General features: G+C 45.3%; 1 protein-coding gene across 6 annotated transcripts in view; it reads right to left on the bottom strand.

Annotated features, from left to right (window-relative positions):
• Positions 1 to 19414, bottom strand: part of GALNT13 (polypeptide N-acetylgalactosaminyltransferase 13) — a 158486-nt gene that overhangs the window by 61897 nt on the left and 77175 nt on the right. For all 6 annotated transcript variants that reach the window (XR_008748587.1, XR_008748585.1, XR_003552159.2 and 3 more), the window contains exons 5-8: positions 12968 to 13134; positions 11345 to 11552; positions 10090 to 10260; positions 1657 to 1774 (exon numbers count right to left, since the gene is read on the bottom strand). Coding sequence is in view for 2 of the 6 variants with exons in the window: in XM_055813015.1 (XP_055668990.1) it covers positions 1657 to 1774; positions 10090 to 10260; positions 11345 to 11552; positions 12968 to 13134 (664 nt within the window). In the remaining 4 variants the exon portion in view is untranslated. The remainder of the gene's footprint in view (positions 1 to 1656; positions 1775 to 10089; positions 10261 to 11344; positions 11553 to 12967; positions 13135 to 19414) is intronic.

Below are 19414 nucleotides of genomic sequence, written 5' to 3'. Positions count from 1 at the left end.
GGAGCAGGAAAAGGCCATGGAATTGTAAATTGTTTTGTTCTGTTGCACTTACAAGGCCGGACAGAAAAACGATCAATATTTGTATCTTTGTTAACAAAGATAGCCACTGCCAAAAGGAGCCCACAGAGAAACAGCTTCCATGTACTCTCCAGTACGGACTCTTAACAAAAATCGCCTTGTTTGTCCCTCTGAGTTACAGTTGGGTTTTCAGGGATTATCATTTTCATGATGGAAAGCCAGTGTTCTTCCAAAATGAGAGTTAAGTATTTTAGACCCTTCACTAACGAGAATGGGACCTTCCCGCAGTAATGACCCAAAACGGGTCCTGCAAAAGGTTTTCTGTAAGCGATAACAAACGCCGGCAAGAGCCAACGGCTCCGAGGTTCCCTCTGCCAGTGCTCAATGCGCATCAGCAATTCTCATCTTAACATTTCAGTGGACTAGGTGACCCTCACCTTGCAGAAATCACACACTGATAGTCGGTGAAGAACAAACAGTAGTAACATGCGGGTTTGGCTGGAGAGAGGCACACATTTAACACTTTAAAGTGCTGCTAGTCACTCTGCTCCAGGGATCACTTCTAAAGACATGAAAAACAAGCCTGCTAACAGGCTGAAGTTAAAAATAAGCTCCTTTGTAGGGGCCTACATCCATCCAAGAGATATTTTTAGGGGTCTATACACCAAAAACTGTTGAAATCCACCAATTTAAAGTATTAATACTCAGAAGTAGTAACTCTACCCTTCTATTTTACCGGGAAGTGAACAACTACGGATTATAGAAAATGGGCTGAAAATGCTTTCAAATTCTCAGTTGATCTTCTCTAGAAATACCTGCTTCACAAAAATCTTCAAAGGAGTTTCTGTGAATAGAAAATAGTCCACCAGCCCTGGCTGAAGACAAAAAGACATAAAAAAAAAAAAAAAAAAAGAACAGAAGGATATCCCCATGATGTGCTACGTACCACATCGGTATACCAGGGTTTATTTTGCATACTTACTTAAAATGCATAAATTGTGACACATCAGAGATGTTCAAAGTAATTTTCAGCATCCTTTCTAACAATTACTTATTAAAGACTCAATTTTCCAATTTTCCTTTATATCTAAAGGACAATTACTAAATGCATTTCACTAAAAGGCATTTTATTCTTGTCATGGTCAATGTACCTATCTCCAGCAGAAACACAGTCACTTTTCTCCAAGATGTGAAATTTCTCTGTGAGCTCAGCTCTCACACAGAATAAAAATCCCAGACAGAGCTTGAAAGTTCACGATGACATAAACTTTCAAAAACTTCTGTTAAAACATATATTTGAATTTATTTATTTTTTTACACTGTATGAATTTGTAACTTGTTTATGTCAGCTAGGACTTGCACTAGCTGACAGAAAGTCTTATTTCTTTTACAAGGAAAGAAAGGTATTACTAAAATACATATTATTTTGAAAGTGTAAAAATTTCCAAACAGTAATACAATGTTTCATGCAGTAAAAAGGACCGAAATACTATAATGAGGCATTCCCAAATATCTTGAGAATTTAAATTAACCCATGACTTGCAAGACAGCTAAAGCAGAACTGCCCTGTCTGCAGTGTAGGAACCGTTACCGCACAACTGTGTGTGTTGACATAAAATGAAGGAAAACGGCAATTACCCTAAAAGACATTTCAAGATTCTCTCCACCCCAGATATCCATTCCTGCATCGTAAGTTCCTATCTCTTCAAAGTAGTTTCTGTCAATAGAAAATAGGCCACCAGCCATAGTAGGGGTCCTAGTTGAAAACAAACAGAAAAAAAAAAAAAAAAAAGGGAAAAAGAAAAGAAAAAATATCTTTTGAAAGACACTGTGGAATTTATTAAGTGACACTACTATACATTTCACTACCTCAGACATTTTGACTATAAATACACTCTATGCACAGCAACTTCAATACAAACTACTAACGACAATCACACGGTTTCGAGCGCGCGGGCTGTGTGCGCCTCTCGGGCAGCGCTCCCCCAAGCCGATGAGAGCACTGCCCGAGCGAGAACTGCAGCACTGCTTCCTACCCGCAAAATTACATTTCCATAGATTATTTCAAGAGTATTGTGATGGTAAAGTGGATGGAATTTTGGCCTTCTGCATCCAGAACAGTAGTTAAAATCCAGTCTGAAATGCTTAGTGAAGAGAGTTTAATGCCTCAGCTTTGCCTTAGAGGGAGACTAAATGTGCAGAAAATTACCAGGAATAATCTCTCTTAACAGGATTATAAATCCTTACAACAGGCAAATCCAGTCAGAGTGCAACTTCTCTTTGTGTAAAGATGTCCTATTTCCCTGTAAATATCTGCTCTGTGTTTTTTCAGCATTTAAAGTCTACATGAAATGAAAAATGCTCACCCCAGCTAGCAGGAACACAGCTCTGAGTTACTGCGCCTGTGTGTACCCTCCAAACCACAGCCCTCTCACAAGATGGATGGTGCCTACACACAAACTCAAGTGCACAGCTAAAGGGGATGCCCCAAGGACAGGGTTTAAGCCCAGATGTGTCCCTGCAGGTGCCCCAGCATCCGCTGTCAGGAGAGCTCAGGCAGGGTGTGGGGTGACAGCACCTATCACCAGTGACAGCTGTAAGGACGCCAAGCTCTCAGCATCCCCACAGCGACAGACGGGCTCTGGAGTAAGGACGCCGAGCTCTCAGCATCCCCACAGCGACAGACGGGCTCTGGAGTAAGGACGCCAAGCTCTCAGCATCCCCAAAGTGACAGATGAGCTCTGGAGTAAGGACGCCGAGCTCTCAGCATCCCCACAGTGACAGACGGGCTCTGGAGTAAGGACGCCGAGCTCTCAGCATCCCCACAGTGACAGACGGGCTCTGGAGTAAGGATGCCGATCTCTCAGCATCCCCACAGCGACAGACGGGCTCTGGTGTGAGGATGCTGAGCTCTCAGCATCCCCACAGCGACAGACGGGCTCTGGTGTGAGGATGCTGAGCTCTCAGCATCCCCACAGTGATGGGCTTTGCTGGTGAGGACTTCCAGGCACATTACTGTAGCTGCAGATCAAGCCTTTCTGGTCAAGTACCAGTCACGTTCCTGTCCTCAGCTTCAAAAACAACTGCAAAGTAGGCGAGACTGGATTTTGAAAACGTGTAACGTAAGGCAAGCTGAATGCATATGAGTACAATGATACAACCATGGCAGTAACTATGGCCTGTATGCAAGGGATTCAGTCACAAAACTGAACTCATTCTTTCAGTTATTTAATAAACTGCTTGTGCAGACCGCTAGGAATATCTGATATCCTATGGTCAGATCAGGCACCTGAATCTGTACAAGTGAAGCATTTCCAGCATCAGCACTTCTGCCCATCTGAAGCTCAGCTTCTCCAAGAGCTCCTGTGTTTGGAGACAGCCTTAGGCAAACGCAGAAATAAAACAAGCCTACAGAATTTTTCCAAAAAGCAACAGCAACAAAACTGCTCATGTGCAATGCAGGAAAAAGGTGGCAGAGGGGCTTCAAGGGTGCTCCAGCTCGTGGTGGAACCTGAATCGCTTGGGCATTTCTTAGATCTTTCTTTAGGAGTTTTCATACGCCCTACAGGTAAAAAGAATTACATAAAGCACCCCCCTATTTGCACACAGAATCGGGGTGTAAGGTGTGGGTTAGTGTGTGTGTTACACACGCACACACAGAGTACGTGGGGACTGCAGGGACGGGGCTGTGGTGCACAGATTCTTCTGCGGTGGCACTGGACACAGCCCAGGCAGTAAGAAGCCCTCACTTATTCTCAACAAAACCTGGTAATTTTCCTGCTGTGCAATTATTTCCCCTTCTGCACGAGCTGACTATCATTACTCCCCCCCCAAAAAACCCCACAAACCCACAAAACAAACAGCACAGTTTAGCAATGAAATAATGCTGGACCCTGAGTTTACCAACCCTTCATTTCTATTTTTCTCCCTCTTCTCTCAGCACTGAAAGCTCAGTTAATTAACTGTCTGTCATTCAGACGAGGCTAAACCTTCCCAGGTTTCCAAGCCGCTTTGCTGCCCTCTGCCTTGCTGGGTCTCTGCCCCACACAACCCTGCCACCCCCCGAGCTCCCCTGAGCCACGCGGCGAGTGGAGCTGGGGAGAGTGGCCAGCGGCGAGACCCTCCACCTGCTGCCAGCGTGGAAGCCAAACGCCGCCCAGCATGGGCAGCATAAAATAAAGCAGACTCTGAAGTCATTCTTAAGTGAGCCAGTTTTGTGGCGGATGATTACCAATGCAAAAATACTGTATTTAAAATAAATTTCTATTCCTGATTCCCTGACAACCCCGTAAGTCCAGGCAAAGCTACGTACCCCGATACCAAAAGCTGCGTCGGTACGTGGTGTACACACCTGCCTGACAAGGGGCCGCTTTCCCACAGGACTCACAGACATTTGGAGAGAGCCTGTTCCCAGCGCTGCATGCCCAGACCCCAGCTCCAGCCCACAACGATTTCCTACCCTCACCAACCTCACTGAAATTAGGAGTGCCACCGGTTTCGGACAACTAAAACCATCCCCACTCCTCTGTCTGCAACAGAAACCTCCTCTCCTCCCTCCTCCTCTCACTCCTTCCCCTGCAGGAGGTCAGCCTTTGCCCGAATGGTACAAAATTTCCCATTTTTGCAAAGATTTGGTCTTAAGCCATTTTTGAATGATGCAACTGAACTGCACACGCAGATCTGGATTCTTCTGAAATGTCATCAGCAACTGTTTATGAAAAACAGTGTTTCCCTAATAACTACTAACTGAAAGTGCTGAGTTTCATGCTGTAAAATGTAAGTAACTACACACCAACAAACACCACAGATTCTTAAATAACTGAAACGCAGCAGGCAGGACTATTCTTTGTTATGTAAATTTAATGTTACACAAACAGATCTGCAGAGCTCTCACTGTAAAGCCAGCTGAAACAGTACTAGGAGAAAGCGTAAGTGTTCCTACAGTTTTTGTCTAAGCTTTGTGCCTATGAGCTATATTTTGCCTACGTGGAGCCATACTAACTACTACACTAATGTGTTATGATTAACTCGAATCATCATGCAAACCCCCTTTTAATTTTATTTTGAAGATAACGTCTGCTACTCATTTCTGCAATTATTAGCGGCAAGCAGGATTCCCACCCCTGCGCCTGCACCTTTCACGTCCCGTAAGAGGAGCTGCACAACGTGAGGTACCGCAGCAATCCCCGGGCTGGCTGCATCCCACCGGTGCCTCACGCCATGCCGGGGAGGGAATCGAGGAGGGGGTGGCACGGAGCAGCCCCTGCTGTGGCCGGGGATGGTCAGCTCAGGTCCCCCAGGCTGGGAGCTCCCTAAAGCCACGTTAGGTCACTTCATCCTGCACCCTCCAAGCTCCCCATCGGGCGCATCCACTCCAAGGGCCCCAATGGTCACCACAGCCACACCACTAACGAATGAGACTATATGATTTATGTAGCTTGGAATAAGGTTTTCACACCAGTTTAAAATATGGCTGTACATCACCTAGGCAGTATTAACTGCAGCCAATAAGTTTAATCAGCCATAATAACAATAATAAGATAAATACAATATGCTCCTAATATTTGATGTTGTATTTTTCTTCTCAACAACCAATTTATACTTGAGAAAAGATTTTCCAGAAGAAAACATATATTTTTTATGATTTATAATACTAGCCTGGAGTGCCTTCAGCTTAACAAAAATTCAGGCAAGTATGGAAATATCCATAGAAATGTGCCGTGCAGAGGCTGTAAATGCCCAGCACAGAAACACTTTATGTTTTTAATACTGTAGATGTATAGAAGACAAGGTGTTTGTCAACTGATCTTGGTGCAGACCAGTTTTCTATTGCCACAGGCAAAAACAGAGGAGAAATGAGTTCACTTGAAGACAAAAGAAAATCTGCAAAGTACAAATACGGGGCAGATATTTTTCAGTGGAAAAAGAAGAAGGGAAGGTTTAGCAGGACCGCTGGCTTTATGGTACTGCCCAAGAATGCTTCCCATGGAGCCAGGCCACACCTGAGAGGGAGCTGCACTGCCCAGAGCTCTCAGGTTTCCTCATTCCCAGACCTACCCATCACCCCTGATACCTGCAGGAGGCTTTTTTTGCTTTAATCTCCACCTCTGCACAGGGCAACCATCTGGGTTTTGCTCCCAGGGAGCCCTCTGGGAACAGAAATGGGCTTTGCACTTACAATAACACATTTTGACAAGGGCTAATCATTTACAAGGTTCGCAAAGCCGGAGGTTACCCCAGTGACAGTGGAAGTTACAGCATTTACTCTACGGGGAAACAGCACAAAATCCAGAGGTGCATCAGAAAAGCACCGAATAGCCTTCACTATGCAGACAAAAAACCCCAAACATATATTACCCACTGACGTGGGTCCTTGGGGGTTGCTGTACCTTCAAAGTGTTGTACCCCTAAAGCAACACTGGGAAGCCCCTGCAAGCTCCACGGCTCAGGTGACATTTGTACTCAAAGCCACATTACATATTTGATTTCCGCAAATACACTTGAAAAAATCCATTTTGGCTGATCCTAACAAACCTCAGAGAATGAAACACTTGTCTTGAACAGCTCTGTCTCCAGGAACAATCTTTTCTTCAGGGATTATCTTCTAGTTGTCCCCTACCTCTTCTAACTTCATAGTTCTGGTCCTAGCAAAGACACCTCGTGAACTGAAAGCTTCCTGATGTCACTTCTGCTTCTGATCATTGTACGTGTAAACCAAAAATAATTCTAACTACGTTTAAAAAAAAAATCCCAAGAAATGCCAGTATCTGATGACCACCAACTTCCATCCTCCCTCTCCCCAGGTGGGGAGTGCTGATGGGGTAGGGGCAGAGATGGTCCGACCTGCTGCCCAGGACAGCTCCCCAGTGATAGTGCTGCCCACCCCCACCTACCGCCTTTAAACCAGGAGTGGTCGCCAACTGGGAAAGCTTTTGCTACCTTCACAAAACCTGTGATTCCTCGGGTAAGAATTACTGGTTTAGACTATTCTGGGAAGGTTACGCCATCACAGTGTTAGCTGACCTGAGAGTGAGCTAGGCAAGGGAAGAAGAAGAAAATGAGAATGAGAGAAGGGATGTTAGACCAGGGTTTAAGAACCAGAAAAAGAAAATAAGGGGCAAAAGCGGTAAGGACTAGCGCATGAAGAGCAGGAATAGCATCCACGTACAGATCTCTGATCAGAACCCGATCTGACCAAAGCAAAGCATCACTAATCAGTATGAGAGGCACCTATGAGTCCCCACCGTTCTGTTTGCTAAAAATATGACAACCAATCTAACTTTTCTAATGGTTGTCAGTAAGAAAGCTCTTCCGCAGCTGTACTGCATGACAATTAGTTGTAGGTCTTTAATATCGAGTCACTGAATTAATTAACCTTTTCCCACTAAATCTAGAGATTCCAAGAAAGGCGACTATTTGATTCAAATACATAACTTAGGAATTTAACAGTTCCTTGAACTCCCTAGGCAAACAAGCAAACAGCCTTTCACATACACGAACGGGAGAGAATTGGGCAGGCAACCTTTTGGGAGGGTACAGCACCTTCCATGGTAACTTCGTCAGGCTTAATGGCCACAGCGTACGTGACGGCTGAACCCTGTTCATACCAACTGGCAAGCTCTCAGCAGCAAGCTCTCCTAATCTTTTCCATAAAAATACTTATACAACAATACAAATTATACGTAAATAGTAAGTTGTATATAAAATAATTCACAGTTTGAAAACGCGTTATGATTTTAAATCAAAAAAGCAAAGGTAGGAATTTATCAATGTTATTATGGAAGATAAATACTTTGAGTAAAACTGTAAATTACGTGGATTTTAATGTAACAAAAAGCAGAATTTGAGTGCAATGGTAATGTTACGCAAACATGCACACAAACGTGTAATCCAATGATGTTTGCATTCTACACCTATTTCACTGATTATAAAGAAAAAACATGAGTAAAGACATAGTCAATCTACATGAGACTGAAATAATGTTACAGAATGGAGGAAGGAACATGGATTAAAGCATATGAACTCATCAATTTGTTTCTGAATTTTTGGTATGGGTTAGGCTTTGGCTTCTTTTTATTGCCTCATTTTTTGAATACTCAGTGGCAGCAGCTGCCAAGAACCATTCTTAGGTGAAGTATTATACATTTTCTCTTTGGATGCAGAATTTGTGATTGTGTTTCCTACACCTCAGGACTGATGGGCTGCCGCAGTCTCTCTGATTGCGTTTGATAAACATCTGGAAATACCAGCTAGCACTGAAAGCAGCCAATAACTTACTAAATGTTGTTTCCCATAGGAATGCTGTTATACTCGGGCAGTTCCACAGCTCGCTTGCTTTGCTGGTTCCCCTCCCATCAGGTAAAAAGGAAAATGAAACAGGGAGTACCTTCTTCTGACACCAAAGAGACTGGAATGCCTCCACTATGTGATCAGACAGGGCATCCATATGTCTAAAAGCTGACACTTTGGTCTTAAGCCAGCACAGTTACACACCCTCAGAGCCACCTCTTCACTCTAAAGCACTTGTGTAAGTGATAATTATGGGAATGTGGCACTTGGCATTAAACTCTGACTCCTTCACCCACGCTCTGCCCACTAACACCCATCTCACCAGGAGAATCCCCAAAGGACCAGGCAACCACCAGCTAAAAGCGGGGGGGGGGGGGGGGGGGGGGGGGGAAGTGCACTATTTCTTTGTTTTTATAATTTAAAGAATCAATTACATGTCTGATTATGGATTCACTTCAAATACTACTCCATTCCACGATAAGGAAACAAGAACTGGGATTTGCATGTCTCTGACAGCTCGCTGTCTCTGTGAATTGATGCCGTGCGGGAGAGGCAGGATAAACAGCGCACAGCCAGTGACACAGTGGGAGCAGCAGCCAGCACGGCATGCGGTTCTGCGGCTCGTTAGGATAATTAACTCTACAGATTTTAACGCATACCTCAGCTTTAGCGAAATAGCTGCTGGCAGACTTCACAGCTGAGTGATGATATTTGAGATCATGAGAAATGCAGTGCCCAGCTCAAACACGGGGTCATGCCCCCTTTGCTAGCGACAGGGTCTGCTCCTGGGCACCCGCTTGTGCTTCCTGAGAGCCCAACCTCAGAATCCCAGCCCTTCCCTGCCTCCAGGCTTTGAAGGACAAACAATGACAGATTTTGGCCACTTTCTGGCCTGTGTAATTTTGAAAGGCTTTTCTTTGTCCGCCCTGCCTTACCTGGAAGCGTTTCGCACAGCTGTGCTGTGACTGCTGCCCCCCCCCTCCCGCCAAGTTGGCTCTCCCTTTATCTGCCTGTTGCGGGGGTATGCAGGACTGGAATTCTGTCCACTTCATCATGTCTCTCACACAGGTTTGAAACCATTACATCCACTTGTGAAAGCTTTTTGCCTTTTTTTTTTTAAAAAAAAAAACTTTTCATGAAGACCACAGAAGCTATTAGAGCTGAGCAAATAACCCATTGTGAGTAATTTATCCAATTTGTCCTGTTTCAGCTTCATTTAAAATTTTTCTAGAGGTTTTGTTACAGTCCGTGGTTTGAGCAATTAAATGAAAGAGGTCAGGAATGATCACGGGAATTCAGGACATACTCTTAGATCATTTTTGACTCAGTGTGCACAGTCATCAATTTTATCCTCTAGGCAATGATGAAAGTACGCATTTTAAGTGCAAATCATCATAACCGAATACTTGTGTTCAGTGTTAAAAAATGTGTATTTCAGCAGTATGTTCTAATATTGGCCTAAAATTACAAAAAAATAGTAACACCTGTAAACAGAAGGTTCACAGGGCATTTACAGAAAAAAATCATAGGGTGAACTTACAAAGCAGATAAGATTTTGAATTATTGAATGTTGAAAAGAAGATATAAATGAGTTTTCTCAGCTCTGATACCTACACTGCAGCATTAAGGATAGGTCGATTTTGGTCTTCACTGCCCTGAACAGTGTGCCGCAACTGACACGTGTTCTCTGATACTGCAGCAAAATCTTAGGTATTAAGCACTATTAGCTACACAAACAAGTACATGGTAGACTCGAACAGCACAGTACTCTTGATTCCTCACCTGACAGGCAAGGTCCTGTCTCCTTTCCTCCTGTCCATCTCTCTCTGGGGAACTGGATACCAGCGAAAGTTCAGTTTCCAGTTGAACCCTCCATAAGTCATATCAGATCCAGCCATGTATTCAAATGTGTCATCGCTGATCACATCAATGATCGGGCAGACAACGGTCTTCCTGTAAGGATAAAATAGGCTATTTTTAAATAGAACACTTTTGTCATGTCAGTGTGCTGAATATTGCACTTAGTTTGAGGCTTCTCTACGTAAAACCCCATTTACATTTCCCCTTCTCTGCTGCCCGCAGCTTTTTGGAGACTCTGACCCCTTGCTGTGCTCCCAAGAGCTAAAAGCCACCGACACCCACCCCTCCAACAACCGACCCCGCAAAGGCAGCAGCAGCACGACCTACGCTGCGTTGGGCAGGTTTGCTCCTTGCATCTGTGCAGTTTCCCTCTACACCTCCCAAGATGGGCAGCAGCAGGACAAACAGGGTTATTTTTGCTTGTGGCTGCTGGGCTTGAGCAGGGCGGGTTTTACCGTGTGCGTCTCATGGAGCACCTGCGGCGCGGTTCATAAATGGGACCATGCACCGTGTGCAGCCGGGGCTGCTCGTCCATCGAGCAGAGCGAGGGCCTTGGTGGGGCAGGGGAAAAAAAGGGAGGGGAGGGGGCAAAAGGAGGGGGGGAAAAGATGGGGGGGGGGGGGGGGTAGGGAAAGACGGGCAAGAGGGGGCCAAGACGGGGGGAGGGGGGGCCAAGACAGGGGGAGGGGGGCAATAGAAGGGGAAGTGGTAAAAAAAGTAAAGGAAGAAAGAAGAGGAAAGAGGAAAGAAGAGAAAAAAGAAAATAGGAGAATATAGGAAAAAACAGGCCAAAAAAGGGGAAAAAAAAGAAACGAAAAGAGTGCAAATTTCAGAGATATTGGAGGTGTCACCGCTAAGACGTTGTGACTGGTGACAAGAAGGGGTGAAGACTGCCATCGGGTGGGGACACCCAGGACTCGTGAAAGTGAATGGCATCAGTTGCCATCCTGGCATTATTGGTCTTCCGTCAGTAACAGAGTCCTGCTGTAGGAATCAAAAGCTTATCACATATCTATTTAGAAATTAAGATTTCTCCAGTCTCTACTGATTAGATCCTAGACACAAATACTGGCGAACACCTTCCCGCTAGGTTTCAAACCCCCTCGATCTCCTTTTCTGACCAATGACCTTGTTCCCATTCCAGCTCTCCATGCACACGGTGCAGCGCTGCGCTCACCTGTCCTCCTTGATCCTGGCCAGCAGTGGCTCCAGCCAGCCCAGGGTGCACTCGCAGTGCGCGTCCAGGAACGTTATCACCTGCCCTCGGGAGGCTGCTGCCCCGCGGAGCCGCGCGCGGATCAGTCCCGACCTCTGCTCCATCCGGATGATCTTGATGGAGACTTCCAGGTTTTTCACGTAGTTCTCCAACGAGGCCTTCAAAAACTCTGCCAAAGATAATTGGGGGAGGGAAAAAAAAATAAAAATAGAAGAGAAACCTTATTTTTAGCTGGGTTCGGCAACTGCCAAGGACTCCAAATATAACCGCAGAGTTGATGCGTCACGCTCGGCCCTCCCAGGGGCATACCACACACGCTGCCCTGACACCGGGAACCACCCTGACACATCCTGGGTTTTTCTGAAGACTGAGGTGAGGTACCGAGGCACACGCTGGCACCCTGCGCCCCGCAGCCACGTGGCAAAGAGCGCGCACAGCGGCTAGAGCGTCCCGTGAAAATGCCACAGAAATTTTACAAAAGTCACAATCGGTTTTGCTCGAGATAAGCCAGCAATCAAGAGTGAGTGCAAAATGATTACGCTGCTGCTAATTTGTCAACAGTGAAATACAAATACGACTACTTTTGATGAAGGTCAGCATTTGAGCTCTTCAGGAACCCAAAACTTTGCTTTTTGGATAAACAGTAGTTACTTGGGATAAAGTCTTCCTCCACATCCTGGCCCAGAGGAACACGAACCCTACTTGTCCTCTGAAGCAGGGAAATCCAGGACAGTAATTAGAGTTCAGTTAATGCTACATGGGGCAGAACTAAAGGATGGCTCAGCCTGCATCCTCTGTCTGCTGGACCGTTGCAGCTGCACGGTGCATTTGCCATTATACGCATTTGGCTACTTGAGGAAAATTTATCATTCCATTGAGTACGTTTGCGGAATGAAATGCGATTCCTTTCCCAGGTAATATCAGTCTCACAGGCAGACAGTTTTGTTGCTAAACCCTGGGGTGGGAGGAAGAAAAAAAGAAGGAAAACAAAAAAAAAAAAAAAAAAAGAGAGAAAAAAGAAATAAAAAAGGGAAAAAAGGTGGGCGGGAAGGGGGGGGGGAAGCGGGAAAAAGGGGTAAAAAGTGGGGGGAAAGAGGGGGAAAAAGGAAAGGAGGGGAAAGAGGGGGGGAAGGGAGCAAGGCAAGGGAGAGAGAGAAGAAAGGTGGGGGGAAAGCAGGGAGAAGGAGAAAGAAAAAAGCCAGACCCAAAATAAATGACCCACACAGATGAGCAATATGAGGAAACCGGCTCAGTTTGGATATTCAGGAAAATCTGAAACACAGAACAGAGAGGGGTTGAGGGACAGCAAGAGACAGACAGAGAGAGATGTGAAAAAGGTCTGTCTTTTACAGATGCCACGATAAAGCACAGTGTAAAGAGTGCTGCTGGTGTGTGGGTAGAGCACCCCAGCCATGAGTTACTGCCCAATAACCCACCCCCCCGGGTTATCAAGTTTTTGATTTAACCGGGTTATTATGACAAATAACAGCCTGGCCACCAGCACAGGCACAGCTCTCCTGCCGGCTCCTCACACACCACGCTACACCACCACTGGGAACGCGATTCCTCTCTCCCAAAACCTACCTCTCTCGCTGGCGTCATCCACCAGGATGATTTCAGAAATCAGGCGGTGCGGCGAGCGGTTGATAACGCTGTACACGGTCCGAAGCAGGGTGCTCCAGGCTTCGTTGTGAAACACAATCACTACACTTGTGTTGGGGAGCTCATCGGGGTAGACCTTTGTCTTGCACCTGCCAAAAAATACAGAAATACAGAAAAAAAGGGAGGTTAATCTTTACAAAAATCCCTAAAGATCTCTACTGATGGGACAGCCTGGAAAAGGGGCTTCAAGCCCTGTTGAGCATATGTTCCAAAGTGGTCACCGATCTCTTCAAGCTCCCAAGCCAGAAGGCAGAGGGAACTTCAAATTCTGTTTTCTTGCTAAGAAAGCACAGCAGAGTATCCAAAGGAACGTGCACCGCTGCATTCACAGCTCCCTCAGGCTCCCAGTCCCCTCGCTCCCACTTGGTGTGCCAAGAAATTGGCATCCAGCAGGCTCAGCATCATCGTGTCCTGACACAGCTGCACACAGGACACGGGGCAATTAATACGAGGTGTATCAAGTGGTTACAGTTAGGTCAAGGGACTCTCATTGTCACAAATTCTAAATTCTACAGTTTGAAGTACACAGCCCTTCAAGACCTTCCCATCTTTGGTGGCTTCTCAAAAAGAAGAAAAAAAAAATCACTATTTTCTAGACCATTCTATATAGCCACTCAATGAGAGAATGAGAGGTCAGTAATTTCACCTGTTTTGGAAAATGTGGAAATTAAGGCAAAGTGAGCAACAGATAGCAACTCTTGCTGATTTTGCAGAAGCAAATTGAAGCTATTTGCTTATTACAAGAGACAACCCAAAATTCTGCATGTTTGTTCCACATCTTGGACACAATTCAAAAATACAAACACACCTACATCAGCCTGCCCAGCACAGGTCAAGTCATCACTTAAACATACCTAATATTGGATTCTTAACCACTGCGACTGGAAATAATTTGCACTTTTTTTTTTTTTTTTTTTTTCTCTATTTTGCTACCATATGGTTCTCTGGCCCTGAGATTCCTACTGTAACCCTGGTTCAGGAAAGCCCTTTCAGAAGGGACAGGGAGCATGTACATACTGTACAGCAGCAGCACACACACACTATGAATTAAACTGCACGTAAAGTGGGAAGAAATTAGGTATAGCTTTTTAGTTCATCTTCTCTGGAATACCACAAATTTGAAGCTTCCCCCCACAAAAAAAATCTAAATTAGTAAGTTACTCATTAGCATTTACATACCCTACACTCTGACTGTGACTCAGGCTCAGCATATCAGTTTTGTCTGTGTTATTTGAAAAATCAACCAGTCCCAATGAAAGAGTTGCTCAGGAGTAGCCTCCCCATCACAGAAACTGCTCTAATCAAGGGCCAAGAGAATGAATGAATGAGGTCCCTGAAGAAAAGTCAGCCTGTCCATATAGTTTCTTTCTTAAACATAACCGACCACAACAAAGCTCTTTTTAACCTTTTCTTCTGCCTCACCGACAGTTTAAAAAAAAAAAAAAAAAAAAAAAAAGATAAAACAACATCGTGAGCACAGCTTTCAAAGCAGAAGGTGAGAACAGAATACAGAAGAATACAACGTATCACTGATTGCTATGGTACAGATAAAAGGTTCACGTGTGTGTGTGTGTGTGTATACATATATATGTCATTGGTCAGTAGATCTTGACAACAGAAAGCTGTCATATATCCATATGTGTGTATATATATATATATATATGTACGCACACACACAACAGTCTTAAATTCATGTTGATGATGACCACCAAAGTTTGCTGGTAGCCATCCCACCGTCACCATTTCCGCAATCTAATTAACAATACAACCATCCATCAATTATGATTTAGATTCAGAGTTCAGACAAATAAAAGTCCTTCATTAATTATCATCCATGATGACACCTGGTGCTTACCCAGAGGTGTCTAAAGGAGTGTGAGCCCAGCAGGACACTGTATCCAAAGAAGGACATTTTGAATTTATTTGTTTCCGAGGCACAGTAGAAGTTTTCCTCACACATGTAATTGCCCTTGGAAGGTGTCTCGTGTCAACCCTGGCAGCTCACAGTCAGGTCTCAAAGACTGAAAAGCAGAAAGGCTGCAGCACAAAGCTCAGTATGTTTATGTTGAGAGTCGTTTTCCAGAGCTTAACATCATTCTTAGCTGGAATAAATGCTGTTTGTTCCATATTTCACAACAGTCGTTTTAATTTCATTTAAAATAGATACAATCTTGGAAACTGGAAAAGAACTACTACATCAGATTACATTTAAAAGTATTCAGAAACATACATCAGTAGTGAAAGGAGACAAGAAGATGGTTCCTTGTCTGCAGCTGAACACTAATTTTGTAGTGCAAACAGAACATTAAGGTACAGAATTTTTATCATCATGTAGTATTTGCCAGGATCTTCAGTATTTTAACTATCCTTTTTATTACTCTCCAAGGTACCTTATGGCACCCAGGGAAGCTAAGGGCTAGATGAGTGGAGGACACTCATGAAGAGGTCATGTATCCTATGCTTTGCAGCAGACAGACCAATCCAAATTGTCATAAATCAGGTCATAAAGATCCATGAATGGCATCCTGTGGTGCATCAAACAGCATAACCAGCCGGACAAAAGAGGGGACTGCCTCGCCGTACCCAGCAATGGGGCAGCCCCACCATGAGTGCTGTGCGTGGTGCTGGTGCCCACCCTTTGGGAAGGATGTGAAGGTCCTTGACGGCTCCCAGAGGAGGGCAACCACACTAGCGAAGGGCTGGGAACCATGTCCTCTGAGGGCAGCTGAGAACTTTGGGCTGATCTAGTTTGCAGAGAACAGAGGCTGAGGGGTGACCTCACTGCTCTCTCCAGCTTCCTGAGGGTGGGATGTGAAGAGGGAGATGCTGAGCTCTTCTCCCTGGGATCCAGGGATAGGATGCATGGGAATGGCTCAAAGCTGCTCCAGCAGAGGTTTAAACTGGACTTTTGGAAGCATTTCTTTAGCGAGAGGGTGGCCAAACACTGGGACCAGCTTCCTAGAGAGGTGGCCGATACCCCAAGCCTGTCAGGGTTTAAGAGGCATCTGGATGATGCCCTGAACAACGTGCTGGAGCTTGGTCAGGCAGTTGACTAGGTGGTCACTGTAGGTCGCTTCCAACCGAAACAGCATATTCTATTCTATTAAGGACCAGGTTTTTAAAATGCTCTGGAGCTGGCAAACTCTGCACAGACAAGAAGTCACTAGAGCTTGTTAATTGATGAATCTGTGTGTAACACCCGATTCCTGCACTGGTCATTGGGATGACCTGAGTCTGGAACCATCACTCCCACGGTGAAAACACTTACTCCTTGAATTAAACAAAAACATCCTTAGCTCATTGACACAACTCTTACACACCTAACACCAGAGAGCTGCCACTTCACTTCCCACTGATGAGGCACAGCACTCCACTTACACACTTACAGCTGCGTTGCTGTCCCAGATCCTCTTCACAGCACTTCCCAGCAAACGGCAATGGCACTGCTCCGCCAGTGACCTGCCATGGCCAGCCCTGTAGCTATAGATGACATAAGGAGGCAGGCAGGGGACAGAGAGACTGAAATACCAGGTGGCATGAGGCTGGGACGGCTCTGGGTGGGAAGGTTATACTCTCACCAACATGCCTCTGCTCTCTGCTGGAAGTGAGACATTGATTAGTTTTCACTAAGCTCACTCAAAACAATTTTCCTAAGTATTTGATTCACTTTAAAAGTTAAACAACAAAGATCGGTGATAATACAACCATACAGTGGGTGTATAATCACTGTTCTTCCTCTTAAAGTAATTCCCACTGCCATTTACAAGATGTGCAAGGGAAAACAATCACAATCCATACGGGTGTGACTGATTTGCACCCCCTTACCACCTCGTTCCTGCCTGTGTGTGGCCACACTCCGGACACGATGCTCATCACACCTCTTCGTGGGCTGATTCACCTCACGAAGATGTCCCCAAGCCCACCTCCTGGCCAGGCTGGGTTTTTTTGGATGGTCAGTAGATGAATGTGGCGCAGCGATGTCAGGGAGATGCTGGAGATGGGGCAAGACCAGCAGCAGAAGGGGACGGCAGGGAGAGACCTGGTGCACCAACACCTCCCTGTTCTGGCCACAACGAGCTGCTGTGTCCAATGGCCCTGCTTTCCCTCAACGACTGCAGCGACACATGGCACAGCTTTAGGTCAGCTCTCACATCCCCACCATGTCCACAAGAGCCCTCCCAGGGACTGTCTCTGGGCTGGGTACCTTGGTGGAGTGCATCCCGTGAGAGGGACAGTCTGGAGGGATGTGGAATCTGCAGTGTCCCATGTCCCCCCCCAGGGAAGGCTCAGCCTCTGCCAGTGTCCACTCTGCCCCTGGAGCACACCTCTAGGGGGGGTTCAGCCCCAGATACCCACCTAACGCTCTGCTCCCTTTAGAGCGCACAAAAGAGAAAAGCCTTTTGCGTCCCTTTTACTGCAATGACGACAGTGACTCATGCTGCTTGTTTTCCAATTCGAAAATCCACCATGCGCTGAAGAAATGATAAGTAAGTAATCTGCTACTCACGCAATCAAACACGAGGGCTCCCTCTCCGCCACCCCTGCACTATTTACAATGCGTCCTGATTGTTCACACACACTGACACTGGAAATACTTTCCCAGAAACACTGGGTCTTCTCATGCAGTCATCAGATGCTACTTTATGAATACACATTAAGTAAATACAGCTGCTTAAATATGAGAAAAACACATTTTCTGAGATCAGTAACATGGAAACAGAGTGAGATTCTACCTATTTACTATCCTTCCCATTGGCTGCATGAAAATTATGTGAGCGTGGAGGGTTACCCCGTGATTTTATGCCTTCCAGAACCGTGCTGAAGCTCTCAGGGAAGCAACTCAAGGCGAAAGATCATGCATGAAAGCAAAGTATTTGGAGGGAAAAAATGAGACTATTGCTATTATATACAATTTATTATGTAGTATATTTTTATATGATGCATTTGGGAACATATAGAACTGTGTTAAATACTTTTTGTTTATAAGACTTGAGGGATTTTCATGATTATTTAGTCATTACCTTTTATTGCTTTGCTATAGTGAAAATACCCATAAAGAAAAGGCTGGTAACACACATCACTGGTATGATGCCTCCAGGTGACCAAATTTACTGCACCCTCCAGTTACGTCAGGGCACTGGAAACCAGTCTGTTGCAGGACTGGTACTTTTGGTGCAGAGCAGTCACTGACGTGCATGCAAAGTTAGGGTAAAGGGAACACAAAACAGCCTGGGGAATTGAGCAAAACGGAGGAGCTGTTGGTCAGGATACTGAGAGGGGATCCCAAATTCCAGGCACAGACAGACTGAGAAACCAGTAACAGTGCACGCTGCAGTCTTCTGTGATGGAGGTGATGGAAGTGAAGGACAAGAGGTGGGAAGGGAAAGGGTGAATGCACCATCTCCCAGTGCCAAATTAATACTCTTGACTTGCTGCATGCTGCACCTCTGTCTCTGCTTTTAGTGCATATTTATGTTCTGATTAATATTGTTTGTGCAACAGTGGCAGCGTATTTATTCACCTATCTAATATATATAGGTTATATATATTTATATAAGCAGGTATGTACAGTTTTATTTATCTACACGTACACAAAAACCTACATATATGAACATATGAAACCTTAATTTATCTCTGTGGGTTCACAAGGTCTGTCTCCTCACAGAAGGGTATTTACTGTTTATGATGAACAGTATTCTTGAATACACCAGTTCCACACTAGACTGCACTGGAATCATGATTTCCAGCATTGTAAAGCATCTATGATTGCACAACACCATTAATATGTGCAGTAAGCAGATAACATCTGAAAGTAACATAAGCAACCTCCTCACTACTTCTTTGCCTTGCTGACATGTAATTTCTCTTTTTGCACTTGTTTTGCGTCTTAGTTCCTGTCTCTTTCCCCACTGAATTCTTGCATTTTAAAATCAGTCCAGTTTAAATACCTGCTATGCCGTATCACAACCTGCTGCTGTATCTCTCTCCAGCTAATATGATAGTCCTGAATGCTATCTCCTACCTCATTCATTCTCAGCTTTGAGCTGAATGCCACACCGGGAGGTGATTTGGGAAAGCTGCTGGACACCACAGAAGTTTTTCCATCAGCCCCAAAGGCAGTGCTGCTGGGGAGCGGGGCAGGCACCTACTTCTTCCTATTTGCAGCTCACCGCAGCAATGATCTCAGTACATCCCATTTCCGGGGCACCGATGACGAACACCAGCTAATGCAACCACAAACCACCCCTTGTCCAGCAGGACAAGCAGCTATCCCTCTTACCCGCACCCTGCCTCCATCACCATCGGTAGACAAGGTACAAGGGCATAGCTGAAAAACTGACAGCAGCGTCAAGACACGAGAAACTCACC

Source organism: Falco peregrinus, chromosome 8 (genome assembly GCF_023634155.1).
Source record: "Falco peregrinus isolate bFalPer1 chromosome 8, bFalPer1.pri, whole genome shotgun sequence".
NCBI lineage: Eukaryota > Metazoa > Chordata > Aves > Falconiformes > Falconidae > Falco > Falco peregrinus.
This window is presented reverse-complemented; position numbering and strand designations above follow the sequence as displayed.